The sequence below is a fragment of the Neopelma chrysocephalum genome, unplaced genomic scaffold (assembly GCF_003984885.1).
Source record: "Neopelma chrysocephalum unplaced genomic scaffold, ASM398488v2 Primary Assembly neopelma1_248, whole genome shotgun sequence".
In the NCBI taxonomy this organism is placed as follows: Eukaryota; Metazoa; Chordata; class Aves; order Passeriformes; family Pipridae; genus Neopelma; species Neopelma chrysocephalum.
Window position 1 is genome coordinate 47303 of NW_020897910.1, and position 25714 is coordinate 73016.

Here is a 25714-nt window from a genome sequence, read left to right on the forward strand (position 1 = left end):
ATGGCACTGGGGGAAACAGCTGTAAACACGTCTTGGCCGGGGCTCCGCGGGAGCGGCTCGGCGGCCCGAGCATCCCCCGGCGGTACGGACCGGCCCCGGAGCTCCGCCGGCCCGGGGGGCTCCGCGGCGTGGGACAACCCCGGACAAGCGACCCCACGGCCGGTCCCGCTCTCCCGGACCGGGATGCTCCGGCGCTGCTGGGGCGGCCCCAGTCCGCCTGACCTCCCGGTGAACTGGCGCTGCGAGCGGGGGCTGCCCCGGGGGCGGGCAGTGCCCGGTGGGGGGGCTCCCCGCAGCCCCGGGCCCGGTGCGCCGCGACCGCCCGCTGCCCCCCCCCCCTCCCCCTCCGGGGCCTCGGCCGGTGGCCCGCCGGTGGCCCCGAGATGCGCCCGCTGATTGACGGCTCTTTGTTTCCTCCTCGCCGGCCCCGTCGGCCCCTCCCCCGTGCGCCACCCCGCCCCGCCGCGCTCCGCTCCGCACCGGCGGCACCGGCGGCACCATGGGGGCACCGGGGGGCTCCGCGCTCCTGGCGCTGCTCCTGCTGGGCGCCGCCGCCGCGGCGCGCCCGGGGCTGCAAGGTATAACGGGGGAGCTCGGGGCGGCGGCGGGGCGGCCCCGACGGGGCGGCGGGACGGGCGGCAGTCGGGGGGCGGCGGCGGCAGCAGCACCCCCTGTCCCGGGGCCGCTGACAGCGGCTCCGCTCGCCCCGGGGGAGCCGGGCAGCGAGGACACAGGGACATTCATCCCCGGGGCGCAGGGCGGCCGCCGGTTCCGATGCCGGCTCGGGGCGGCGGGGGGGGGTCCCTCGGCGAGGGCTGACCGCGGAACCGGAGCTCCTCTCGGTCTGCACGGAGCAGGCGGGCACCCGTTCGGCTGCGGGACTGGGCTGTCCGCGCTCCCACCGGAGCGCCCCGGGCACCCGGCCGTCTCTCCGGGGTCTCCCGGTCCGGCCGTCCCTCGTTGCTGCTGGGCGCGGGGGGTTCCACGGAGCGGGATGCGGGGGAGCCCCGGCTGCGGGGCGGGCTCCGGGCCGTGACTCCGCCGGTCCCGGCGGTGCGGGGGCTCCGCGGGTCCCTCTCGGCGGCGCGGCCGGTCCTGGAGCGCCACCGCGCGGGGGCGGCCCCGGAGACCCCGGGGCTTCCCCGGTCCCCCCGGGGAACGGCGGTCCAGGGTCACCCCCAACCCCCCCCCCTCGGTGTGACCGCACCGGGAATCCCTGCGGTCACCGGCCGCAGCTGCGGCTGCCGGTGCGGAGGCGACCCCGGTGCTCGGCTCCCGCAGTCATTGACCTGCTGCTGGTGAGCGAGGTGCGGCAGATGGCCAGCGTGGCCCACAAGATCCGCATGGAGCTCCTGACCGTCAACGATGTGTACCTCCTGTCCACCTTCCGCCTGCCCCCCAAGCAGGGGGGGACCCTCTTCGGCCTCTACTCCAAGAAGGACAACACGCGGTGGCTGGAGGTCTCGGTCGTGGGGAAGATCAACAAAGGTGGGTGGGTGCCCCATGTGTGGGGACGGGCTGGTCCTGCTCCTGTCCCAGTGCTCTGAGGGAAACAGGACTGAGCTCCTGCCGTCCAAGGGGCTCACGGGGAGGAGCAGTGGGTGCCTGCTGGTCCCGGGGTGCTGCCGGTGCCGGGGGGGAGCTGACGGCCCCTCCCCGCTCCTCCGCAGTCCTGGTGCGGTACCTGCGGGAGGACAACAAGGTGCACTCGGTCAACCTGCAGCACGCGCACGTGGCGGACGGGCAGAGCCACTCCGTCATCGTGCGCCTGAGCGGGCTGCGCAGGGACACGCTGAGCGTCGAGCTCTACGTCGACTGCAAGCAGATGGACTCCAGCGTGGGGCTGCCCGAGCTGTCCGAGATCCCCCTGGCCGAGGTGGAGGCCATCGAGGTGCGCACGGGGCAGAAGGCCTATCAGAGGATGCAGGTGAGTGCTGGGGGGGAGTGAGACCCCCACCACCGCGCCCTTGGGGATGGGCAGAGCCCTCCCGACACTGACTGTGTCTCCCCACGTACATCAGGGGTTCGTGGAGTCCATGAAGCTGATCCTGGGCGGGTCCATGAGCCGTGTGGGGGCCCTGAGCGAGTGCCCTTTTCAAGGAGATGAGTCCATTCACAGTGCAGGTAATGGTTTGAGGGGCTTACAGGGTCACCTGTGTGTGCTGTGGTACAGGGAGGTGGGGGGTGACAGCACAGAGGGCTGCTCCTGCCTCTCCTGGCCCAGGGTCCCCACGCAGGTGGGAGCTCCAGCGCTGCTCACGTGCTGACCAGGAATGACTGCGTGAGGTGATGCTGCCGGGGTGTGATGGCAGCATTTGGTAACATCTCGTCTCTCTCCTTGCAGTGACGAGTGTGCTGGCCTCCATCCTGGGTGAGTCCCTGCTCTGCTTTCCCCATTCCCTGGCCTGAGGCATTTGGGGCTCCACGGAGGCAGAAACCCTTCCACAGCCTGTCCCAGTGCCCCACATGGGGTGCATCAAAAGGCGTGGGTTGTGTTATGGGGAAAGGGATCCTGTGTGAACCAGGGAGGAGAAGAACAGGCTGTCGACTGCCTTGTCCTCCCAGCTCGGTGCTGGTGGGCAGAGCAGTCCTGGCCTATGTCCCCAGGGGGCTGTGTCTGTCCTGGGATTGACCTTGTCCTTTCTGCTGCTGGCAGGTGAGCAGACCAAGGCTCTGGTCACGCAGCTGACCCTCTTCAACCGGGTCCTGTCGGAGCTGCGGGAAGACATTAGGGACCAGGTGGGACAGTGGGGGGGTACCGGCCCTCCCTGAGCTGGATTTCCCTAGAGCATGGTGCCAGCACCCCCTGATGCTCCACGCTCTGCTGCCTTGCAGGTGAAGGAGATGTCTCTGATCCGCAACACCATCATGGAGTGCCAGGTCTGCGGTGAGTGCTGGCGAGGCTCTGCCCCCACCTCGGGGGGGCAAAGGGCTGCCTTGTCTCACCCCTCATCTGCCTGTCCTCTCCTCAGGCTTCCACGAGCACCGGTCCCGCTGCAACCCCAACCCCTGCTTCAGCGGGGTGGACTGCATGGAGACGTACGAGTACCCCGGGTACCGCTGCGGGCCCTGCCCACCGGGGCTGGAGGGCAACGGCACGCACTGCGCCGACATCGAGGAGGTGGGCACACTCTGGGGAGACCAGCAGCCCCAGCACTGCCAGGGCAGTGCAGGCAGAGGATGCTTCCTCTCAGGAAAGGCCCTGCTGGGATGGCAGCAGCCACCCCGATGCTGTGCCCGAGGGTGAAGCTGGTCTCTCTTCCCGGTGCTGCAGTGTGCCCATGCCAACCCCTGCTTCCCTGGCTCCAAGTGCATCAACACGTCCCCCGGGTTCCGCTGTGAGCCTTGTCCCCGTGGCTATCGAGGCAACACCGTCTCTGGTGTGGGGGTGGACTATGCCAAGGCCAGCAAGCAGGTGAGTGAGGCGCCACAGGACTCGGCCGGGTGCCTGTGGGTGCTCCAGAGTGCGGGGCAGAGTGGAGGACGCAGTGCCTGTGAGGAGGGCAACTTCCCAGGGGGGCAGGAATGGGCAGGGGAAGGCCCCAAGTGAGGGTTTCTCCCACACTGCTCGCAGGTTTGCACGGATATCGATGAATGCAACGACGGGAACAACGGGGGCTGCGACCCCAACTCCATCTGCACCAACACGCTGGTGAGCAGCGCTGTCCCGCTCCCTCCCTGGCTCCCGGGGCCGCCCGGCTCCCCTCATCCCACCCCTGCTCTCTCTCCCCCTCCAGGGCTCCTTCAAGTGTGGTCCCTGCAAGTCGGGCTTTGTGGGGAACCAAACGTCGGGCTGCGTCCCCCAAAAGTCCTGCAGCACCACCACCGCCAACCCCTGTGACATCAACGGCTTCTGCTTGTTCGAGAGAAATGGGGAGATCTCCTGTGCGGTGAGTGGGGGACAGGGCTGGGAGGGGGTGTGGGGGTTATGGCAGGGGCAGCATTGGTCCTGCCAGGGCCCTTCCCAGCCCCTGATCTCTTCTTTCTTCAGTGCAACGTGGGCTGGGCTGGCAACGGCAACGTGTGTGGGCCAGACACGGACCTGGACGGTTACCCGGACGAGCCTCTGCCCTGCATTGACAACAACAAGCACTGCAAGCAGGTGGGCTCCTGGAGGGGGCACAGGGGCTGGGGGGTGCAGGGACCACAGCAGGGCTGTGCTCCAGACCTCATCTCCTCCCTTTCTCTGCAGGACAACTGCCGCCTGACGCCCAATTCCGGGCAGGAGGATGCCGACAACGACGGCATTGGGGACCAGTGCGATGATGATGCTGATGGCGATGGTGTCAAGAACGTGGAGGTGGCTCTGCTGGGGGGGTGGCTGTGCTGGTGGCTCTGGGAGGGTTTCTCCTTTTGGCTCAGGCCCGAGTCCCTCAAGGTGCTTCTCTTGGGGAGCAGCAGGCTGGTGGCTCAGCATGCTGGAGACATCCTCCTACCGTGACCACTGGGGGACTGTGGCCTCTCGTCTGCAAGCCCCCGCAGCAGCAGCATCCCTGTTCTCTTCCCCGCAGGACAACTGCCGACTCTTCCCCAACAAAGACCAGCAGAACTCGGACACCGACTCCTTCGGGGATGCCTGTGACAACTGCCCCAACGTGCCCAACAATGACCAGCGGGACACAGACAGCAACGGCGAGGGGGACGCTTGTGACAACGACATCGATGGGGACGGTGAGTGGCTATTGGGGTGGCCTGGATGTGCCACGGGGGGCTGTCCCAATGTGTTGGGGAAGGGCATCCACCACCCAGCGCTGTCCTTGCAGGGATTCCCAACATGTTGGATAACTGCCCCAAGGTGCCCAACCCTCTGCAGACGGACCGGGATGAGGATGGTGTTGGGGACGCCTGTGACAGTTGCCCTGAAATGAGCAACCCCACTCAGGTATGGGGCAACCCACTCAGGGCAGGGGGCCTGAGGCAAGTGGGGCCTGGCCCGGTGTGGAGTGGGGTGTCCTTCTCGCCCTGGGGTGTCACTGAACTAGGGCTGTGGTCTCCTCCAGACAGATATGGACAGCGACCTGGTAGGAGACATCTGTGACACCAATGAGGACAGGTGGGGACAGTGTTGCAGTGGGGTCACCTTCCCATCCAGTCCTGTCCTGTCCTGTCCTGTCCCTGGGGGCAGAACTGATTCAGGACCTGGCAGGGGGGATGACAGGGTCTTAAAGGCTCTGGGATGTAGTGCCAGGTGCCCGCTTTTGGCACTGCTCTGACCTTGTTCTTGCTCCCAGCGACGGGGACGGGCATCAGGACACCAAGGACAACTGCGCCGAGATCCCCAACAGCTCCCAGCTGGACTCGGACAATGACGGGCTGGGGGATGACTGTGACAATGACGATGACAACGATGGCATCCCGGACTACGTGCCACCTGGCCCAGACAACTGCCGCCTCATTCCCAACCCCAACCAGAAGGACTCGGACGGTGAGTGCGGGTCAGGTGAGGGGAGGCAGACCCATGTGGCCTCAGCCCGGCCCTAACTGGGAAGTGTCCCCAGGGAATGGTGTGGGCGACGTCTGCGAGGAGGACTTTGACAATGACACCGTGGTGGACCAGCTGGACGTGTGTCCCGAGAGCGCCGAGGTGACGCTCACCGACTTCCGCGCCTACCAGACCGTCATCCTTGACCCCGAGGGGGATGCCCAGATCGACCCCAACTGGGTTGTCCTCAACCAGGTGTGGGTGCTGTGCCCCGTGTTTCTGGGGGCTGCAGGGTGGGAGCTGAGGGGGTGGGGAGGTCCCCGGGGGTGCTGGGGCTGCCCCTCACCCGGCTGTCCCTCACAGGGCATGGAGATCGTGCAGACCATGAACAGCGACCCGGGCTTGGCTGTGGGTAAGAGATATTCACCCACCCACAGGCCCTGGGGGCAGCCCCCCTACTCCCCTCTGCCTGGGGGGGGATAAGGGCCGGTTCTTTGCCCCACAGAGGGGTGAAGGGTGGATGGGCTGGGGAATCCCACAGTGTTTTTTGCCCGTAGGCTACACGGCCTTCAACGGGGTGGACTTCGAGGGCACCTTCCACGTCAACACCGTTACCGATGATGACTACGCCGGTTTCATCTTCAGCTACCAGGACAGCGCCAGCTTCTACGTGGTGATGTGGAAGCAGACGGAGCAGACGTACTGGCAGGCCACCCCTTTCCGTGCCGTGGCCGAGCCAGGGCTGCAGCTCAAGGTGGGTGCTGGCCCCTCATGGGCCAGGTCAGGCTCCCCATTCACCCCGGCCAGGTCCCCTCTGACACCCCCTGTGCCCCCCCAGGCAGTGAAGTCCTCGACGGGCCCCGGGGAGCACCTGCGGAACGCGCTGTGGCACACGGGCAACACCCCCGACCACGTCCGCCTGCTCTGGAAGGACCCCCGGAACGTCGGCTGGAGGGACAAGACATCCTACCGCTGGCAGCTGGCACACAGGCCCCAGGTGGGCTACATCAGGTGAGTGGGGGGCACGGGGGGCTGCTGAGGTGGTGGGGGGTGTGCTCACCACGGGGCAGGGTGGGGTCCGGCCCTAGTGGGACCACAGCGGTGGGGGAATGCTGATCACTGGGAGGAAAACAATCCTGGTGTGGTCCAGCCCTGGTGAGGATAATGATGACCATCAGGAAGGGTCCTGCCCTGTGCGATCACCCTAGTGACAGGATGCCATGTGGGGAGGGATCCAGCCGTGTGGGACCATCGCAGTGGGGGGATGCTGGCCGTGGGGGGGGGAAACCAGCCCTGTGGGACCACCCTAGTGAGGGGATGCTGGTCATGGGGTGGTACCCAGCCCTGTGGGACCACCGCAGTGGGGGGATGCCGGCCGTGGGGAGGGGTCCTGGCCGGTGGGGCCGCGGGAGCGTTTCCCCTTTAAGGCTCCCGCCGGGGCGGCCGCGGCGGGGGGGCTCCGCCGCCGGGCCCTCCGCCCCCCGGGCCCCCGGGGCCATTGTCCCGTCGCCATGGCGACCCCGCCGGCGCCTTTCACATGCAAAGTGCCCGACAAAGGCAGCGGGGCCGGGCCGGGGGCGGCGCGGGGGCTCCAGCCCGGCCACGGCGGGGGGCCCCGGCCTGGGGGTCCAGCCCGGCCCGGTGCCCCCGGCCCAGCCCCCCGCGGGATGCCCCGGACCCAGCCCGGTGCCGCCATCCTTGGTCGGGATGCCGGTAGGGCACGATGCTGGTCCTGGAGGGGTCCCAGTGGGGTCCTGGCGGGGTCCAGGTGCTGGCCCCGATGGGGTCTCGGTGGGATCCCGCTGCTGACCCCGGTGGGGTCCCGCTGACCGGTCGGGCCCCGTTCCCCCCCCCCAGGGTCCGTCTGTACGAGGGCCCGCGGCTGGTGGCCGACTCCGGGGTGATCATCGACACCACGATGCGCGGGGGGCGGCTGGGGGTCTTCTGCTTCTCCCAGGAGAACATCATCTGGTCCAACCTGCAGTACCGCTGCAACGGTGAGCAGGGCCCCCCGGGACCCCCGCCCCGGCCCGGCGGCCGGCCGAGCATCCCCTTCGCGCCCCTGCGGCGGCGGTCGGGCCGTCGGTCCTGGGCCGGGGGCTTTACGGGCGCTTGCTCTCCCCGCCGGCTCCTGACGCCCCCCGCGCTGCCCCCCGCAGACACGATCCCCGCCGACTTCGAGCCCTTCCGCCGGTTCCTGCTGGAGGGACGCGAGTGACCGCGCCCGGCCCGGGCCTCCCCCGCCAGCGGCACCCGGGGGAGCCCCGGGCCCCGCCGCCCCTCCCGGCCGGGCCCCGCTCCCGGCCCCCCGCGGACTTTGCACTGCCGGTACCGGGGCCCCGCGGTGCCGGGGCTTCCTCCGCGCCTGCCCCGGGCGCTCCGGTCCCTGCCCCACGCCTGGCCATAAAGTTTTGAGTGTTTTCTAGCCTGCGCGCCCGGTCCCTGGCGGGGGTTCCCGGTGCCCCGAGAGGGCTCTGGGTGCCCTCCCCGTGCTCTTGGCTCCGTCCCGCGCCGTCCTCCCGGTGGTCGCGGGGGCCGGGTCTGTGCCCGGCCGGTCCCACCGGCGCAGCCCGCGGCGGCGGGAGGCCGGGACGAGTGCAATATTGGTGGGCGAGAGCACAACACTGCACCGCATCCCGGCCCTCCCGCCGCCCCGGAGGGAGCGGGAGCCGCCGCCGCCGCCGCCCGGGGCCGCTCCGTGGGAACTGCGCGGCGCGCACCGCGGCTCGGCGGCACGGACCGGTCGCCACGGCGACGGCTGTCCCGGCAACGCGGCGGAATGTGCCCCCACCGCCCCCCCGCTCGCCCCGGAGCGCGCGGCCCCGGCACCGGCCCGGCCCCGCGGCGGCGGCGGCGACAATGGGCGCGGCGGCACCGGGCCCCTCTTAAAAGGGCAACGCGGCGCTGCCCGCCGGTGTTGGGGCCGCAACCGGGGCCGGTGCCGGTGCCCGTTCGCGGCCCGGGGGTCCCGGGGCAGGGGACATCACTGCTCAGTACCGAGCGCCTCGTCCCACGCCCCCAGCGAGGGGCGACCGCGGGTCCCGCTACTGTTTTGGTCCCTCTCTTTCTCCCTCTCCTGTCCCGCTCCCGGTCCAGTCCCGCTCCCGCTTCCATTCCCTCTGCGGTTCCGCTCCGCTTCTCCTCCCGCCTCTCCCAATCTCTCTGGTCTCGCTCCAGTCGCCGTCCCAGTCCCGCTCTGGTCTCGCTACAGTCGCAGTCCTGCTCCTGCTCCTGCTCCTGCTCCTGCTCCATCTCCAGCTCCCAGTCCCGGTCCCGGTCCCGCTCGCGCTCCCGCTCGCGCTCGGGTCTCGCTCCAGTCGCAGTCGCAGTCTTGCTCCCGGTCCCGGTCCCGGTCCCGATCGCGCTCCCGCTCCTGCTCCTGTCTCGCTCCAGTCGTTTTCCCGCTCCCGCTCCGGTCTCGCTCCAGTCGCGGTCCCGATCTCGGTCCCGGTCCCGGTCCGGTCCCGGTCCCGCCCGGCGGTGCCGGTGCGCGGGGCGAGCGTCGTGCGGGGCCGCTCCCGCCAGGGGACGCCGCAGCTCCGGCGCCGCCGGTCGGAGCGGGAGCGCGCTCGGGGCAGCCGCGGGGGCGCGCGGGTCGGGACCCCCCCGGGCACGGCGGGGACACGGGAACCACCGAGCAGGGAGCGGGTGGGCACACGGGACCCCCGAGGCACGGACAGGGTGGAGACACGGGACCCACGGGGCACGGTGGGGGTGGGTGCACAGGACCCACGGGACACAGGCAGGGTGGCTGCACGGCCCCCTGGCCCGGGGCTGGTGTGTGAGAGGGTTGCCGTGAGAGGTGCTGTGGTCCCTGTGAGACCCACCTGCCCCTCAGCCCCCCACACGGTGTATCCTCCTTGTATGGAGGGACACTGTAGCCATCAAGCCCCTGCTTTGAGGGGTGATAGAGGAGCTCTGGGGAGAGCCCCCTGTGCTGAGTGGGACTGAGGATTGGTGCTGGCACAGCAGGCAGAGGGCAGTGGGGAGGTCAGTGTCACTGTGTGGGGGCTGCCGTCCCCACGGCGAGGCCTTTGGGGGAGGACAAGTTCACCCAGAGTTGCTGCCTGCACTCTGCCTGTGCCCTGCCTGCATCCTGCCCGCATCCTGCCCACGTCTCCGTGCCTGGCACCAAGGCTCTGGCCCCCAGTGGGGACAGAGAGCCACTGGGTCCCATTGCACCTGCACTGACACCAAGGACATCCATCCCTTGCCCCGGTGTCACTGCAGCACAGAGGGTCCCCCATCTCTGCTCCCCTTCTCAGCGTTGCCTTGGAACCCTTTGGCGTGGCTGGGGTGGTACTTCGGCTCCACGGGAGGCCGGGCAGGAGTCAGGTGTGGGAGACCCCACCAACGCCTCCCCAGGAATTGGGGCCCTCCCAGGGATCAGGGCTCCCCCCCTGGGACTGGGCCTCTCTTCAGGACAGGGGCAGGGAGGGACCACAGTGGCTGGTGATGCCCGGCCGTGCCAGGAGCACGTGTCACCCGGAGGACGCGGGCTCTGTGCCCCGGCACGGGCGGCACCCGTTACCTCTGGGGTGGGGCACCTGGCGTCAGCCGCGTCCTGAGTGGGGTCAGGGGTTTGTACCTGCTGGAGGGGCCCTGGCACCTGCAGGCAGGTTACTGGGAGGTACTGGGATGTCGTGGGGCCCTTGGCTCCACCTGCGTAAGCGTTTCGGGGGGGTCACCAGTGTTTATTTGAGTGCAGGGCGAGGCGGTGGCCGGCCGGTAATGATTAACCCCGGGCTGAGCCGGAGGGTGAGGCCCCCCCCCTGCACGAGGGGCTGGGGGGTTCCGTGTCCCCCCCGTACCCCCACCAGGTCCCGGGGGCCGTGGCTCAGCCCGTGGGGCTGGGCAGATGCTGCCTCCACCCCTGCCCGGGATGCCCAGCTACTGTCCCATCCTGTGCCCGCCCCAGGCTGTGTCCGTTCCCGGCACGGGAATGCTGCCAACGGTGTCCCCCCGAGCCGGGGGAGCACGGGGGGACCCAACCGGGTGGGGGGGAGTGTGATGCTGCCGTGGGGGCCGCATCGGCACGGTGGCACCCCTGTGCCAGGTGGGGCAGAGGAATCCCCCTCCCTGGAGCCGGCGGCGGGGTGGGGCCTCTCCACCTGCTCCAGGTGTTCTATAAAGCTCCGGCCGCTGCCGAGCCGCCAGTTCCGGATCCCTGGATCGAGGCGTGCGCCGCCGGCTAACGGGAGAGCAGCCACCGCCCAGCCCCGCCAGGCGCTGGGACCCTCCGGACGAGCCCCATGGCGTTCACTGCCCTTCTGCTGCTGCTGGCGCTGGGCGCAGGTGAGGGGCTGGGGCACCCCGAGCCAGGGGGAGCCGGGCTGGGACGCGGGCGAGCGGGGAGGTACCGGGGCAGGGGGAGCGGAGTGGGGTCTCTTTCAGAGTGGGAACCAGGGGACACCAGAGCCCGTGGCACCCCAGCAGCAGGGACCTTGTCACCTGTCCCGGTCTGGCCCCGGGGTGCAGCACCGCAGGGCTGGTTGTGCCCAGCAAAGCAGGGACTTGGGGGCTCAGATCACGGCCCCTTCTCTGCCGTGTCCGGGGCTGGGCTGTGCCGGGACCAGCCGGAGCAGGCTGTGCCCGGGGCTCGCAGGCTGGAATGCAGGTGTGTCCCGGTGAGCACCCGGACCCCGGGCTCTCCTCCAGTGCCGCCGGCTCCTGCGGCACCCGCTGAGAACCTGCCCAGGAGCTGCCTGTGCTGGCCCACAGCCAGGCCAGGCAGGTCCGAGGGGCACAGGGGTCACCCCACCCTGCAACCCACAGCAAAGGAGGCTTTACTGGGGTGGTGCCTGAGCCCCACAGCGTGGCAGGGTCACCCCAGGGTCTGTGGGTCTGCAGGGCTGGTGCCAGTGCCCAGGTGGCACTGCCTGGACCCTTGGTGGTGTCACATGTGCCCAGCACCAACCACAGTCATGGGGTGTTCCTGAAGGTCTCGTGGGCAGCAGGAGCCACCGGTTCTTGGCTCGTGTGGATCACGGTTCTTCCTGCAGTGTTGGGCAAAACCTTCCCAAATCGGGGCTGCAGCTGCCAACTCCTGGTGTTTCCTCCAGGTACATGTGCCATGCCCATGGAGACAACCATGGAGATGGAAACGACCGAAACAACTGCCACGGAGATGACCACGGAGACCACCACCAGCAAATTGACCACTGCTCCACCTGTCTTTCCCAAAAGCACAGGGGGCAGCAGGTTCCCCCCCCCTCTCTTCCCCCACGCCACCACGTTCCCTGGCAAAAACACCACGGACTTCAAGTCCGGCAACCACTCCTTGGGCAACGGCACCGCAGTGCCCGTCCCCGGCAGCCCAGACATCTCCCACCCCAATGCCACCTCAAACAGCAGCGGCTGGGCTCCCCACTTGGGCACCAACAGCAGCTCTGCCGCTCCCACCACCGTGGATGGCGGCAACTCCAGCGCCAACGGCAGCACCAACGCTCAGGTCCCTCCCACCCACACAACCTCTGTGACAGCTGAGAGCAGCACGGCTCACAGGCAGACCCCCACCGGGGGGGGTCCCAACCCCAGTAAAGCCACGGCCCAGCTGCCTGCTGCTGTCCAGCTGCTCGCCCGTGTCCCGCTGTCCTTCCGCATCATCAACAGGAGCTTCAACGAGAGCCTGCGTGACCCCACATCGGAGCAGTACCGGAGCCTGAGCCGCACTGTCCTGAGCATGGTGAGTCCTGGGAGCTCTGCCCGCACCAGCAAACCCCCCCCGGGCTGTGCCAGGGAGGAGCCGCCTCACCTTGGGGCTCTCCCTGAGCATCTGCTCTGCCAGCGGCTCCAGCGGCATGGGAATGGGAAGGGTGGGGTGTCTGTGGGGAGGTGATGGATTGGTGTCTGTGGGGAGGTGACAGATGAGGTGTCTGTGGGGAGGTCACCGTCACCCCAATGCTTCGTTCCAGTTTGAACACGTGTTTGGCTGCGTGGGCTGCGCGGGCACACAGACCTACATGGGGTGCAGTGAGCTGCGGTACAGGTGAGCAGCAGCAGTGCCCTGGCACACGTATCCTGCCTGGTGCCGAGCCCCTCGGGGGATGATCTGGGCACTGACACCTCCTCCCACACAGCCAGGGCTCGGTGGAGGTGCAGTCCACCCTTGTGTTTGGGAATGGCAGCGACACTGTCACCCCCGACGCTGCCGAGCAGCGCCTGAGGAAGAGCCTGGACCAGAATGGCTTCGTCATGGGCCTGCAGCTGGACAGCATCCAGGGTGAGTGGGGGCTCTGGGACAGGGTGGGAGGGCAGATGGAGCCCAGGGTGGGATCAGAGGACTCTGCAAATGCTGCCCTGTCCTGGCTGGGGCTCTTTGGTGCTGAGACAAGCTCGGGGCTCGCAGTGGGCAGAGCCAGTGCATGTTCCCAGTGCCCATGGTGGGCAGCACTAGGAAGAGCAAGTGGACTCCGTGGGGGAGGGCTGAGCCCCTGATGCCCCATCCTGGGGGTCTCTCAGGGCTCTGTCAGGCTCTGCCCATGGTGCAGACTCAGCTCTGTTCCTTTCAGGCTCCACAGAGGTGATGTCCCCAGCACCGGTGCCCGTGGTCCCAGACTGGGCCATTGCTCTGCTGGTCCTGGCCAGCATCCTGGTGCTGCTGAGCTTCTTCACCTGCCTCCTCCTGATGGTGAGGTCCCACCCCCATCCTCATCTGTGTTCTGCCAGTGAGTCCCCTGTCCCCATGCCCCAGGCTCTGATCCCTTCTCTCTCCCCCAGTCCTCCTGCACCTGCCGCCGGAAAAGCCGAGGGAAGCTGGACCTGCTCAGCCAGAAGGATTCCTACCACCCCATGGCTGAGTACCTCCAGTACCAGAGCCACGGGCGCTACGTGTCCCCCAACAGCAAACCCAACCCCTACAGCCAGGTGAGAGCGAGACCCCCAACCCCGGGGTCCCAGCTGCTGTGGGGTGGGGGCAGAGCAGGGGTACATCCCCTGGCCTCTGGGTTAATGGCTAACGGAGCCGGGACAGGCGTCCAGGGAGCTCGTCCCGTGCCGGGCTCGCCGGGAGGTGAGGGTAACTTTCACGCCTGGCTGGAGCCGCGTGGGGAGCGGGTGCGCGGCCGGCGCGGGCAGATCCTGCCCGGCTCCGGGGAGATCCCCGCGACCTTGGGCGGCCGCTCCCCCTGCCCAGCCCTGGCAGCACTGCAGGGCTCGCTGCCTGCCCGCGCTGCCCCTTCTCCTGCTCAGCTGCATCCCAACCCGACCCTCGGCTCTCCTGGTGTTGCGGCATCCTCTGCCGTGGGTGGGGAGCGGGGATAGGGGCACTTCAGGGCTGGCGGCGGGGGGCTCATCCCCACAGCCGGCACCCCAACCCACACCAGCTCCGAAAATGGAGCTGCAGGGGCCGCGCCGGGAGCTGCCCGCGGGCACGAAGAACTCCCCTGGGCAATGTGGAGCACAGAAGCCGCCCCGTTCCTCCCCCTCCCCGTGCCCTGCGCTCCCCCCAGGCCGGGGCTGCGGGCGGGGGCCGCGTCCAGCTGCTCGGCTCCCTGCGAGCAGCTCACCCTGTGCAAATACCAGGGGCCTGGGTAAATATTTACCTTCGCGCTCGCCGGGCCGGCTTATCGTGTGAGAACACGGCCGGGGCCAGCGCGGCTCCTCCCGCGCACGGGGCGGGGGGGGCGGCTCGGGGTGCCCGTGTGAGCCTGGGGTGCCCACGGTGCCCGTGGCTGGGGGGCAGCTGCCCACCACGCAGTTTTTGGCTGCCCACAGCGGCCGTGGGAAGGGCGTGGGGGGTTCCCCTGCTGCCTCCGGAGGAGGGGGCTCAGTCCAGCCCTGACACCGCCGCGCCTTTCCTCCCCCCAAGGTGGCCGGCAGCAGCACCACGAGGGCCGGCACCTTCACCTACACCAACCCTTCCGCCGGCTCCGACAACCTCTGAGGCACACGCTGGGACGGAGGGCGGCTGCCGAGGGGAGGGGGCAGCTGCAGCCTCCCACTCCCGGGGGAGCAGCACCGGCCCCGGGCACATCCCCCGGTGCTGCTCGGCCCCTCGCCGCGGGCAGCGGGCGCTGGATGGTTCTGGAGCAGCCGGATTCGTGCATATGACAGAACTGGATGAACGAAGATTGGGGGCGGGAGGGAGGGTCCCCCGCACCCCACAGTTCCCGCTTGGCTTTGCAACCCTGCTCCGTGCCAGGGGCGTGGCGGGGGCCGGGCTCATGCTCCCCCTGCACTCACCCCTGGGGATTCAATTGCTCTTTTTGTGGTGTTGTTTTACATAAATATCTCTGTTTTGGGGGGGTGTTGGTGCCGGGCTCGGCTCGGCGGGGTGGCAGGTCCTGGGTGGGGTGGCAGGTCCTCGGCCGGGGTATATTTATCACATTTACAATAAAAGGACGGGGGCAGCCATGTGTCCCCAGGGCTGTGCTGGGGGGGCTCCCCTTGGGCCGTGACAACCCCCGTGTGGCTGTCAGGGGGTGACTCCAGCTTGGGCAGTCGCTCTCACTTCTCAATCCAGGCAGTCCTGGGGTTGGTGCCGGGGGTGTCACTGTGTCCCCAGTCCCTGTGTCCCTCTGGGTGTGACGTGTCTGCTGGGCTCCATCCCTCTCAGCCCTCCTGTACTCTCGGTTTCTGTTCACGATCCAACGTGTCTCGTTTGACGTTTGACACGTCCCGTTTCCCCACGGCTGCACAGGTGGAATGTGACAGAGCCGACAGGGCCGTGCAGCTGCGCGGGCTGCACATGTGTCACCGGGTGCATGTGGCATGTCCTGCCCCCCTCCCCTGCCTGCTCCAGGCTGGGGGTCCTCCAAACCCTGGGGGAGCCCCAAAAAGGCTTTGGGGGCTGCTGGAAGGAGGGGGGCACGGCTGGAAGGTGGGATGTGCCGAGGGGCAGCATGGTGGCCCCAGCAGGGCTGTGTGTTGGGCTGTGCCGGGGCACAAGCCTTGGGAATGCCGTGCCTGGAGCACAGTGCTGGCCCCCTGGCAGTCCTAGTTTGGGCTGGGCCCATCCTGGGCAACACTGGGAGGATTTTGGCAACCACTGAAAAGGCAGAAAAACAAGGAACCAAACCTTCCCTTAAGAAATCCTGTGTGGGTGCAGGCACAGAGCCAGTGCTTGGCCAGGAGCACCCTTGGGACCAGCCAAGTGGCCGGTGGACAGCTCTGGGTGGGGGACACTGCTGTGCCAGGTGCCCAGAGATCCTGGCATGTGCTGGGAGGTGTCAGAGCTGTGCTGGGCTGTGGGTGACAGGCTGGAGGGGCCTCTGGGGAAAGGGGGGGTTCCCAGTGCCCCAAGGCTCGGCTGTGGGGTGGGGGCTGCACTGATGGGGGGCTGTGGTACAGTGTAGCATCCCCCCCTAATCCATGCTGCCAGCTGGGGATGGGGTTGTGTGCCTGGGGCAGAGCCCTGTGGAGAGCAGGGGGGTGCCTGGGGTTGCTGCTGCCCCTCCTCAGTCCCCCCCCCTCACCCCCCCCAACCTCCAGCCTTGGGTGGGGCCCCAGGAATTGAAACAAGCACCAGGGCTGGGCCCTACAAAGAGCTGCCTGTTCACAGGGAGCCCGACCCTGCGGCCCCCTCACCTTCAAACACAGAGGGTGGGGTCCCCAGGGGCAGGTATGAGCCTGGGGGGGCCCTGCCCTACATGGCCCTTCCAGCTGCCATGCAGTGTACCCAAGTGGGGAGTCCAGCCCTGTTACCCACCCTGAGAGGATGCCTCAGCCTTCCCCAGCTGGACTGTCCGCCTTTGGGACCCCCCGAAAATGCTGCAGGGGTTTGGTTTAGGCCCAGCAAGGAGATGACCTGTCCAGGAGCCCCCTGACACCCCAGGATGGGGTGGCAGTGACCACGTGGCTGAGCAGAGCACAGGTAGGACCTGACACGTCAGCACTGCCTGGGCTGGGCAGGATTGGCCCCTGTTGGGCACAGGCTGAAGGACAGCCCGGACCCACAGCACTCCAACACCACAGACAGCCCAGACCCACGGTCAGCCTGGTCCCACGGCCCCCCGAGCCCACAGACAGACCGACCCCATGGCCTCTGGCTCGCCAGCCCCATGGTCAGCCCAGGAGCCCCACAGCTCCCTGACCCCAGGGGCAGCCCAGCCCCACAGCCCCCCGACCCCATGGACTGCCTGGCCCCACAGCCACGGCTGCCCTCCACGGCAGGGAGGCTCCCGAGGAGTCTGGCATCGCAGTTTATTGTAGGAAACCATGAAAATACAGCGAATTGTTGTAACAGAACCCAGGAGAAACGACAGCAGCTCGGACAGATCCCGGCACGGGAGCTGCCAGCAAGGCCCCCGCGGCGCGTGGGGCTCCCCTGGGCGGGTCGGATCCGGACCCCGCGGCCCCAGCCCGCCCCGGCCGTGTGCGGTTTGGCACCGAGCGGTGTAACGGGAGCCAAGCGTGGCCCTCGGAGCACGTGCAGGCAGGGCACAGGCAGGGCTGGCCAGGCACGTGGCTGCCCAAGGACAGGGCAGAGAGGGGGCACCGGGAGCCCACGGGAGGGACCCCTCGGTGGCTGTGGCTGTGGCAGGGGCCGCGCCCGGCCGGATGAGCCGCATTGAAAACGAGCCATTTTACAAAACGTCTTCACACCTTGTTCCAGCCCCGTCTCCCCCCCCGCCCTCTCCCCTACCCCAGCTGCCTCCCCCACCCCAGCCAGCACCCAGCCTCTCCCCTCCAGCGTCACCCCCACTGTCACCTGCCTCCCCCCTCCCTGCGCAGCCCCGTCCCCCTCCCTGACCCGTCTCTGGGGCTGACCCTCTGCCAGCCCTGCCCGCAGCCCCAGCCCAGAGCAGCCTCGGGCCGAGCTGGGGCGAGGGGCAGGCGGACAGGGCGAGGAGGGGACGGCAAAGCTGTCCCCGTCCCCCCCCCATCCCACAAAACAAACACCTGGCCGATCCCCAGCAGTGGCAGGGCCGGGACTGCCCACCCTGTGCTCTGCTCCCTGTCCCCCCAGGCCCCGGAGCCGTCGGGGGGCACAGCCGGGGGCGCACGGGGAGCGCGGGCGCGGCTCAGTCCAGCTTGGGGAACCCCCCGATGGTCACTTTCCGCTCCTGCTTGTTGGCCACCAGCTCCTGGAGGTGCAGGGCCCCGCCCCCGATGAAGCAGAAGGCGGGGCAGACCGGCCCCGAGCAGTCCACGCCGCACTCCCAGAGCTCGCGGAAGGACACGGCGTCGTAGAAGCTCACCTTGCCCTGCTCGTAGTCCAGGCAGATGCCGATGCGGGGGGGCAGGGGCACGGTGCAGCCGTTGGGGTCGCGGGAGGTGAGCGCCGAGCCGTGGGACAGCAGGATCTTGCCCATGCCGATGGTGAGGAAGGCGTAGGGCGGCGGCGCCTCCACCGTCGTGTCCTCGGCCCCGCTGTCGTGGCCGCTGTCGGGGTCGTACCTGCAGCAGGAGGACGGGTGAGTCCCGACACCGACACACACGGGACAGGCTGGAGCTCCCCCCCCCACACCCCAGCGCCTGCTGTGGAGGCGGGAACAGGCAGAGGATTTCCCCCCTGCTCACCTGGGGCTCACCACGTCCTGCGGCACCTGGAACCACTCCTGCAGCTTGCTCTCCAGCCCCACGCCCACCTTCACCAGGTAGGAGCTGGGGTCCACGCAGCAGGCCCAGTAGCTCTTGCCCTGGGTGATGGCCACGTCGCCGATGACCAGGTCGATGGAGAGGTGGCAGCTGGTCATCAGGCGCTCGGCGGCGAAGAGCATGGGGATGCCGGGGACGCTGCGCACCGCGCGCTGGTCCTTGCTGATGGCCAGCCGGTCCCGGTTGAAGCCCCAGCGGTTGTCCAGGAAGAAGTTGAGGACTGCGGGGGAGGAGAGGAGGAGGAGGGTGAGCGGGATGACACCCCGGAGCGCTCTACAGGTGCTCCGAGCCCCCCCGGCCCCCCTCACCCGGGGCGGGCGGCGTGTGCAGGTAGATGTCCTCGCTGTACTCCCCGAAGCCCGCCTTGTTGTAGCCCTTCACCCGCAGCACGTAGACGCTGTCGGTGTCCAGGTACTCGACGAGGGCGCAGGTGCCGCGCACCTCCTCCCGCCGCTGCCACAGCTTCAGCCCCTTGGCCTTGGCGTCGGTCTTGCGGAACTCCACCGTGTAGTGCCAGGCGGGCGGCGAGTGCTGCGGCAGCCGCCAGCACAGGAAGATCTGGTCGTAGGTGTAGGTGCGCTGCGTGTCGATGACGGGGGCCTCGGGCGCTGCGGGGGGAGAGGCACCGGCGGGCATCAGGCAGCATCCCCCCCCCCGCAGGCGGGGAGGCGGCCGGACGCGGGGACGGGGGCATTCCGGACGGACGGACGGACGCACAACCAGCGGAGTCTAAGGGGGGTCTGACTGCGGAGACCGTGTGTCGGCACCGGAGGAGAGCGAGAGTCGGGGAGACAGAGGAGCTGCTGCTGTGGGGCTCCAGGGACCAGACAGGCCGAGTGCAAGTCGGGAGGGAGGAGAGAGAGAGAGAGAGAGAGAGAGAGAGAGAGAGGATGGAGGCAGCAGGAGAGGAGGAGGAGATGGGGATGGCGGGTGGTAGGGGATGGGAATGGAGGGGGAAGACAATGGGATGAGGAGGGGGGTGTAAACTGGGCAAAGAGAGGGACAAATGGGGCAAGGAAGAGTACAGAAATGGGGTGAGAGTCAGATGGAAATAGGGATAGAGGGGGAATAGAAATGGGGGGAGGATGGGGCAGAAATGGGGCAAGGATGGGGTGGAAATGGGGTGCAGACAGGAACAGAAATGGGGTGAGAGGGAGACAAATGGGGCAAGAAGGGGGGTGGGAATGGAGCAAGGAGAGGGATGGAAATGGGGAAAGGAAGGGGACAGGAATGGAGTGAGGGGGAAAGGGAATGGGGTGAGGATGGGGCAGAAATGGGGCAAGGATGGGGTGGAAACAGCACAAGAGGGGAACAGAAATAGGGTGAGGAAGGGGATGGAAATGGGGGAAGAGGAGGAAGGAAATGGGATGAGGTGGGGGTGGAAATGGGGCAAGAAAGGGGATGGAAATTGAGCGAGGATGGGAACAGAAATGGGAAGAGGGGGGATGGAAATGGAGTGAGGAATGGAAACAGGGCAAGGAAGGAGATAGTAATGGGGTGAGGATGGGGCAGAAATGGGGTGGGATGGGGGAGAATAGAGCAAGGATGGGGTGGAAATGGGGCAAGTGACAGTGGAAATGAGGTGAAGAGGGGATGGAAATGGGGCAAAAGGGAAAATGAAAATGAGGTGAGAAGGGGCAGAAAATTGGGTGGTGAATGGGACAGAAGTGAAGTGAGAGAGGGACAGAAATGGGGTGAGGGAAGGGATGGAAATAGGTCATGAGGGGATGGAAATGGGGCAAGAGGGGGATGGATATGGGGCAACGAGGGGGCAGAAATGGGGCAACGAGGGGGCAGAAATGGAGCAAGGAGTGGGACGGAAATGGGGCGAGGATGGGGATGGAAATGGGGCGAGGAGGGAGTGGGAGGGCAGGAGGAACGGCAGCAGATGGAGGAGGCCGAGCCACCGGCTGCCAGCGCCTGCGGGCAGGACGGGCATGGAGGATGGTGGCGGAGCAGGGCCAGGGTGGGAACGGGATGGAGGGGATGGAGGGATGGGAAGAGAGAGCGGGGCGGCTCTAGGGCAGGGGTGTGACTTGCCTCAGTTACTTCGGTGACGCCTCGGCAGCGGCCGCAGCCTATAAACAAAGAGAGGTAGAAGCAGGTCTGAAATGTGTCGCCAGCGGGTCCGGCAGGGCCACGCGGCTCCTGCCCTGCGGGAAGCGCCTGCCCGGCAGCGGGGCAGCTCCGTACTCACCCACCGGCACTCCTGCTGCCCTCACCTGGCACCACGGCCCTGCCTGTCTGCTCTGGCACAGGGCAGGGCAGGGATCTTTTTTTGGGGGCTGCTGGGGCGGGGGGGCCGTCCCTGACGGGGAGGGGGCACCGGCAGATCCGCGAGCGCCGGCCCGAGCGGCGGCTGAGGCTGAGCTGCGGCTCCGAGGCGGGCAGGGAACAGCTCTGCCCGCGGGGGCTGCGCCTCCGCACGGGGCACAGCCGGTGCCCGGGTCCCGCTGCCTTTACCTCGGATGAAGGCCAGGTCGGTGAGCAGCTTCAGCTCCCTGCTGACGTCCAGCTGGAAGTGGCTGAAGGAGGCTGTGGCTGCAGGGCGGAAGCTCTGCAGCGAGTCGGTGGCCCTGAGGATCCTGCAGTGCCAGAGAGTGGGAATGCTGGGGGGGCACCGCGGGCAACAGAGTGTCCTGACCCCCCCCGGCAGCCCCGTGCCCACAGCCTGGTTACCTGTTGTGCAGCTGCTTGGCAGCCTGGACAAAGCAGGGGTGGTCAGTCTCCTTCAGCACCTCCTGGGCGTAGCCCACCATGCCCGAGTTCTCCAGCATGGCCTGGTGCTCCCGGATCTGGCCGTGCAGGCTGGCCAGCCGCTCCTGCTGGCACTCCTCGATGGCCTGCAGCAGGGTGGCCCTCTTCTCCTCCAGCATGGCACAGAGCGCCTGGATCATCTGTGACACCTCCTCCTTGGCCTGCGAGCCGTTCACCTGCCAGGCACGGGCACGGCAGGGTCAGCGTGTGGCACAGCCTGGGACCGGAGGGGACCGGGCTGGCAGTGCCACCCCTGCCTAGGGACAGCTCAGGGCCAGGCAGGCACCTTCCCCCCTCACCTCTGTGTGCTTCACCGTCTCCTCCAGCTCGGCAATCTGGGTCTGCACCGTGTCCTGGCTGCTCAGGATGTAGGCGAGGCTCTTCGTCAGCTTCTCCTGCAGGAAGGTGGTGAGGTGAGGTGAGGTGAGGTGAGGTGAGGTGCCAGCAGCCCCCCGCCCCCACCTCGTCCCCCCACCTGCACCAGGGCTCTGTGGTGCCCCCAATTCACAGCCAAAGCCCAGTCTGGCCCCAGCAGCCCTTACCCTGAGGGCCTGGTATGCGCTGAGCACCGGGGTGATCTTGTGGCTGGTGTGGGTGCGGCGCACGCGGCAGAGCTGGCACACGAGCCGCTGGCAGGTCTTGCAGTAGTGAGTCACCTCCTCCTTGTGCTCTGGGCACATCAGCCCCTGCACGGGCACAGTGGGGCTCAGAGGGGCTCTGCAACCCCCTCCTCCCCCACAGGATACCACCCCTGCACTTCCAAGTCATGGAATCACAGAATCGTAGAATGGTTTGGGTTGGAAGGGGACCTTGAAGATCATCTCGTTCCAACCCCCTGCCACGGGCAGGGACACCTTCCACTAACCAGGTTGCTCCAAGCCCCGTCCAACCTGGCCTTGGACACTTCCAGGGATGGGGCAGCCACAACTTCTCTGGGCAACCTGTGCCAGGGCCTCGCCACCCTCACAGTAAAGAATTTTTTCCTAATATCTAATGTAAACCTACTCTCCTTTGATTTGAACCCATTCCCCTGTGTCCTGTCGCTCCAGACTCTCCTAAATAGTTTTGCCCCATCTTTCCTGCAACTTCCCTTCAGGTACTGGAAGGCTGCAATTAGGTCACCCCAAAGCCTTCCCTTCTCCAGGCTGAACAATCCCAATTCTCTCAGCCTTAATCCCAATTCCCTCGGCCTTAATCCCCCCTCGGGGGGGAAGGAGGACCCGCAGGGGAGGCCCTACCTTGGGGCGGAAGGTGAGGGTGGGGGGCGTGGGCTCGTGCTGGGCTTTCTGGGTGCCCCAGGGGTGGTAGAGCTTGAAGCACTCGTTGCAGAAGCTGGACTTGCACTCGGTGCAGCCCTTGGTGGCCTCCAGCTGCGGGGGCTTGCAGAACTGGCACATGATGGCCGCGCTGATGTTGATGGTCTGCCGGTACCGCTCCACCACCCGCTCCAGCGTCAGGTTGCGGAACAGGCTGCCCAGGCCCCTCTCCCCCAGGTCCACGTCCCGCTGGCAGGCCGGGCACGGGAAGCTGACGGTCTGGGGGTGCACGGCCCCCCGCTTGCGCCCCGGGTAGGTGCCGAAGCCTAAGGGAGGGAGGAGAGGAGGGGGTGTCAGTGGGAGCCCTTCCAAGGGTAGCCCAGGGCGCCCTCCCTGTCCCCATCCCTTCCAGTTGTCCCCATCCCCAGGCCCTCCAGCCATCCCTGTCCCCAACTCCTTCACCCACCCACATCCCCTCCAGCCACCCCTGTCCCTCTGCCCTCCAGCTATGCTGTCCCTTCTCCAGCCATACTCCTCCCTCCAGCCACCCCCATCCCCTCCAGCCATGCCTGTCCCTGTTCCCTCCAGCCACTCCTCTCTTCTCCAGCCATGTCTGTGCCCTCTGTTGTTCCTGTCTCCTCTGCCATCCCCTCCAGCTGTCTCCATCCCCAACCCCTCCAACCATCCCTGTCCCCATCCCCTCCAGCCACCTCAATCCCCTCCAGCCACGCCTGTCCCCATTCCCTCCAGCTGTCCCCATCCCCTCCAGCCATTCCCCTCTTCTCCAGCCATCTCTGTGCCCTCTGTTGTACCTCTGGTGTCTCACCTGCCCTCCTCTCCACCTGTCCTGTCCCCATCCCCTCCAGCCATCCCCGTCCTCTCCAGCCATCCCCTTCCCCTCTGTTGTCCCTGTCCACTCTGCCATCCCCTCCAGCCATCCCTGTCCCCTCCAGCTATGCTGTCTGCTCTCCAGCTGTCCCACTCCCCTCCAGCCACCCCAATCCCTTTCAGCCACCCCCATCCCCTCCAGCCATCCCTGTCCCGATCCCTCCAGCTATGCCTGTCCTATCCAGCCATCCCTTTCCCCCGTTGTACCTGTCCACTCTACTGTGCCCTGCCCTCCAACCATCCCCCTCCCCTCCACCCATCCTTGTCCCCTCCATCCATCCCTGTCCCCTCCAGCCCCACCTGACTTGAGGAGGCGGTCGAGGCGGTCGGGTTTGGGGACGGCCCTGCGGCCCAGGCGGGGGCTGCGGGTGGACGGGGTGGCGGCGGGCGAGGTGGGCTCGGAGGTGGGGTCGCAGCAGAGGTGGCCGTGCTGCAGCAGCACCTCGCTGGCACACACGTGGCACACGTTGTGGGTGCAGGGCAGCGCCAGCGGCTGCTTGTACATCTCCTTGCACACCGGGCACACCAGCTCCCGCTCCATGTTCTTCATGCTGGTCTGCGGGGAGAGAGGGGAGCGTCACCCGCTGCCCGTGGAACGGGGCTGGCACCAGGTGGGACCAGGGCTGGGATCAGCACCAGGGCTGGGATCAGGGCTGGGATCAGCACCGGGGCCGGGATAAGCGTCAGGCCTGGAATCAGGGCTGGGATCAGCACCAGGGCCGGGATCAGCATTAGAGCTGGGATCAACATCAGGCCAGGATCAGCACCTGGGCTGGGATCAAGGCTGGGATCAGCACCTGAGCCAGGATCAGCATTAGGGCTGGGATCAGCACCAGGGCCAGGATCAGCATTAGGGCTGGGATCAGCACCAGGGCCAGGATCGGGATCAGCACCAGGGCCAGGATCAGCATCAGGGCCAGGAGGAGGGTTGGGACTGGCACCGGGGCCTGGACCAGGATCAGGGCTAGGATCAGCACCAGGGCTGGGATCAGCATCAGGGGTAGGATCAGGGTTAGGGCCAGCACCATCAGGGTCAGGATAAGCGTCAGGGCTGGGATCAGGGCTGGGACCAGTATCAGAGCCAGGATCAGCATCAGGACCAGGATTAGCATCAAGGCCAGGATCAGGCCTGGGACCAGTATCAGGACTGGCACCGGGGCCAGCACTAGGATGTGGCCCAGGACTGGGCTATGGTTGGGAACTGAGGCCACACCAGGACCACGACCAACATCATGGCCAGGATCAGGCCCGGGACCAGCAGCATGGTCAGGATCAGGAGCAGCACTGGGACCAGCACTGGGATGGGGCTGGGGGCTGAGGCTGAGATCACAGCAGGGTTGGGATCGGGCTTGGGAACAGCACCAGAGCCAGGACCAGTATCAGGACCAGGGCTGGGGTGGGGATAAGGACTGGGTCCAGCATCACAGCCAGGATCAGGCCTGGGACCAGCAGCTTGGTTGGGATCAGGAACAGCACTGGGACCAGAGCCAGGATGGGGCCCAGGGCTGGGATGGGATTGGGGTTGGGGCTGGGCCCAGAGCAGGGCCAGGATCGGGTCAGGATGAGGACTGGCAGTGGGATGGGAATGGAGACCACCACTGGGATCAGCACCAGGATGGGGCCCAGGGCTGAGATGGGGATGGAGACTGGGGCTGGGATGGAGATGAGGACCAGCACCGGGACCAGTGCCAGGATGAGGGCTGGGATGGATGCTGGGATGGAGCCCGGGGCTGGGATGAGGATGGGCTGGGGCTGGGGGTTGGGATGGTGCTGGAGACTGGGATGGGGATGGGATCTGGGATGGGGATCGGGATGGTGATGGGATCCAGGATGCGGATGGGATTTGGGATAGGATCCGGGATTGGGCCCGCAGCAGAGCCCGGATTGGGCCCGGCACTGGGACCAGCGCCAGGACTGGGCTGGGAACCAGGATGGGGGCCGGGATGGGGTCGCCCCCCCCACCCCCGGTGCTCCGGGTGCTCCCGGCTCGGCCGTAGCTCGGTGCGGGTGTGGAGCCCGGATCCGACCCTCCCCGGGGGTTCGCTGCGGTGAACCGGGTTGCGGGTCCGCCGCCCGCCCACCCCTCAAGGGCATCGCCCCCCCACCCCGAGTTGCCACGGCGACCCGGTCCCGGGGGGACCCTGGTCCTCCCTCCGCCACCCCCCATCATCCGCCGCCGCGGGCGCTCACGCTGATGCGGACGAGCGCGTCCATGATGGAGGTGAAGGTCTGCAGGTCCTCGCCCTCGGCCATGGCTCCGCTCCCCGCGCCCGTGCCCGCGGCGGCGGCAGCAGCGGCGGCCGCGATCGCCCCGGTGCGTTGCAGGGAGCGGCGGAGCCGGGGAGGGAGGGAGGGAGGGAGGGAGGGACGGAGAGGAGGGAGGGGAGGGCGGCGGTGGCGCGCATGCTCGGCCCGGCGGCACAGGGGGGCGGCGGCACCGAGAGGTGGCACCGGGGATGCTCCCGCCGCACCGACGGGCATCCCCCGCCGGCAGCGCGAGGAGGGCAGCGCGGCTGGCGGAGCGGCGCCTTGGGGTGGGTGGGGTGCGGGCGGGATGGTTTGGTACCGGGGGTAATACCGGGGACAGCAGCGGGGGGGACACCGGGGGGGCTCCCGCCGCGGGTCCCGGTGCCGGTACCGGGGGTCCCGCAGTGCCGCTCCCCGCCGCCAGGGGGCGCCCCGGGCGGCGGGGGAGCTGCAGTACCGGTAACGGCCACCGGGGGGGGCCCCCGAGCCCCGCAACCGCCGCCGGGAGGGGAGGGGCGGGGCAGCCCGCGCATGCGCAGAGCCTCCTCTCCGGTGCTGCTGCCGTGTCCCTGCGCAGTGCGCATGCGCGCGGCACCGGCACCGG

General features: G+C 68.0%; 3 protein-coding genes across 3 annotated transcripts; 2 read left to right on the plus strand and 1 right to left on the minus strand.

The window, feature by feature from the left end:
• The first annotated feature begins 499 nt into the window (after window positions 1–499).
• THBS3 (thrombospondin 3) lies at window positions 500–7847 on the plus strand. Its single transcript, XM_027703670.1, has 23 exons — window positions 500–578; window positions 1282–1488; window positions 1671–1927; window positions 2022–2124; window positions 2345–2371; window positions 2657–2739; window positions 2836–2887; window positions 2973–3121; window positions 3275–3415; window positions 3575–3652; window positions 3738–3890; window positions 3992–4102; window positions 4193–4300; window positions 4512–4671; window positions 4764–4882; window positions 5001–5053; window positions 5232–5425; window positions 5499–5677; window positions 5786–5834; window positions 5980–6176; window positions 6261–6433; window positions 7280–7419; window positions 7582–7847. Exons 1-23 carry the CDS (start codon window positions 500–502, stop codon window positions 7638–7640), a joined length of 2871 nt encoding a protein of 956 aa, XP_027559471.1. The 3' UTR covers window positions 7641–7847.
• Window positions 7848–10391: 2544 nt separating this feature from the next.
• Window positions 10392–14711, plus strand: MUC1 (mucin 1, cell surface associated). Its single transcript, XM_027703668.1, has 7 exons — window positions 10392–10717; window positions 11485–12107; window positions 12337–12410; window positions 12502–12644; window positions 12934–13052; window positions 13142–13288; window positions 14232–14711. The coding sequence occupies exons 1-7, from the start codon at window positions 10675–10677 to the stop codon at window positions 14304–14306; spliced, it is 1224 nt and encodes a 407-aa protein (XP_027559469.1). The 5' UTR covers window positions 10392–10674; the 3' UTR covers window positions 14307–14711.
• Window positions 14712–17089: 2378 nt separating this feature from the next.
• Window positions 17090–25708, minus strand: TRIM46 (tripartite motif containing 46). Its single transcript, XM_027703671.1, has 10 exons — window positions 25054–25708; window positions 23164–23419; window positions 21958–22301; window positions 21262–21405; window positions 21019–21114; window positions 20642–20895; window positions 20426–20547; window positions 18271–18570; window positions 17885–18182; window positions 17090–17761 (listed from the first exon to the last, which is right to left on the minus strand). The coding sequence occupies exons 1-10, from the start codon at window positions 25342–25344 to the stop codon at window positions 17386–17388; spliced, it is 2481 nt and encodes an 826-aa protein (XP_027559472.1). The 5' UTR covers window positions 25345–25708; the 3' UTR covers window positions 17090–17385.
• Between the last annotated feature and the right edge of the window lie 6 nt (window positions 25709–25714).

Coding starts and splice junctions, on each gene's coding strand:
- THBS3 (XM_027703670.1), top strand. CDS start 500: ATGGGGGCACCGGGGGGCTCCGCGCTCCTGGCGCTGCTCCTGCTGGGC. Junction 4,883..5,000: donor AAATGAGCAACCCCACTCAG/GTATGGGGCAAC, acceptor GGTCTCCTCCAG/ACAGATATGGACAGCGACCT. Junction 5,054..5,231: donor TGTGACACCAATGAGGACAG/GTGGGGACAGTG, acceptor TCTTGCTCCCAG/CGACGGGGACGGGCATCAGG.
- MUC1 (XM_027703668.1), top strand. CDS start 10,675: ATGGCGTTCACTGCCCTTCTGCTGCTGCTGGCGCTGGGCGCAG. Junction 12,411..12,501: donor TGCAGTGAGCTGCGGTACAG/GTGAGCAGCAGC, acceptor CCTCCCACACAG/CCAGGGCTCGGTGGAGGTGC. Junction 13,053..13,141: donor TCACCTGCCTCCTCCTGATG/GTGAGGTCCCAC, acceptor TCTCTCCCCCAG/TCCTCCTGCACCTGCCGCCG.
- TRIM46 (XM_027703671.1), bottom strand. CDS start 25,344: ATGCCCGTCGGTGCGGCGGGAGCATCCCCGGTGCCACCTCTCGGTGCC. Junction 23,420..25,053: donor ACGCGCTCGTCCGCATCAGC/GTGAGCGCCCGC, acceptor CTCTCCCCGCAG/ACCAGCATGAAGAACATGGA. Junction 21,406..21,957: donor CCCTCACCTTCCGCCCCAAG/GTAGGGCCTCCC, acceptor GTGCCCGTGCAG/GGGCTGATGTGCCCAGAGCA.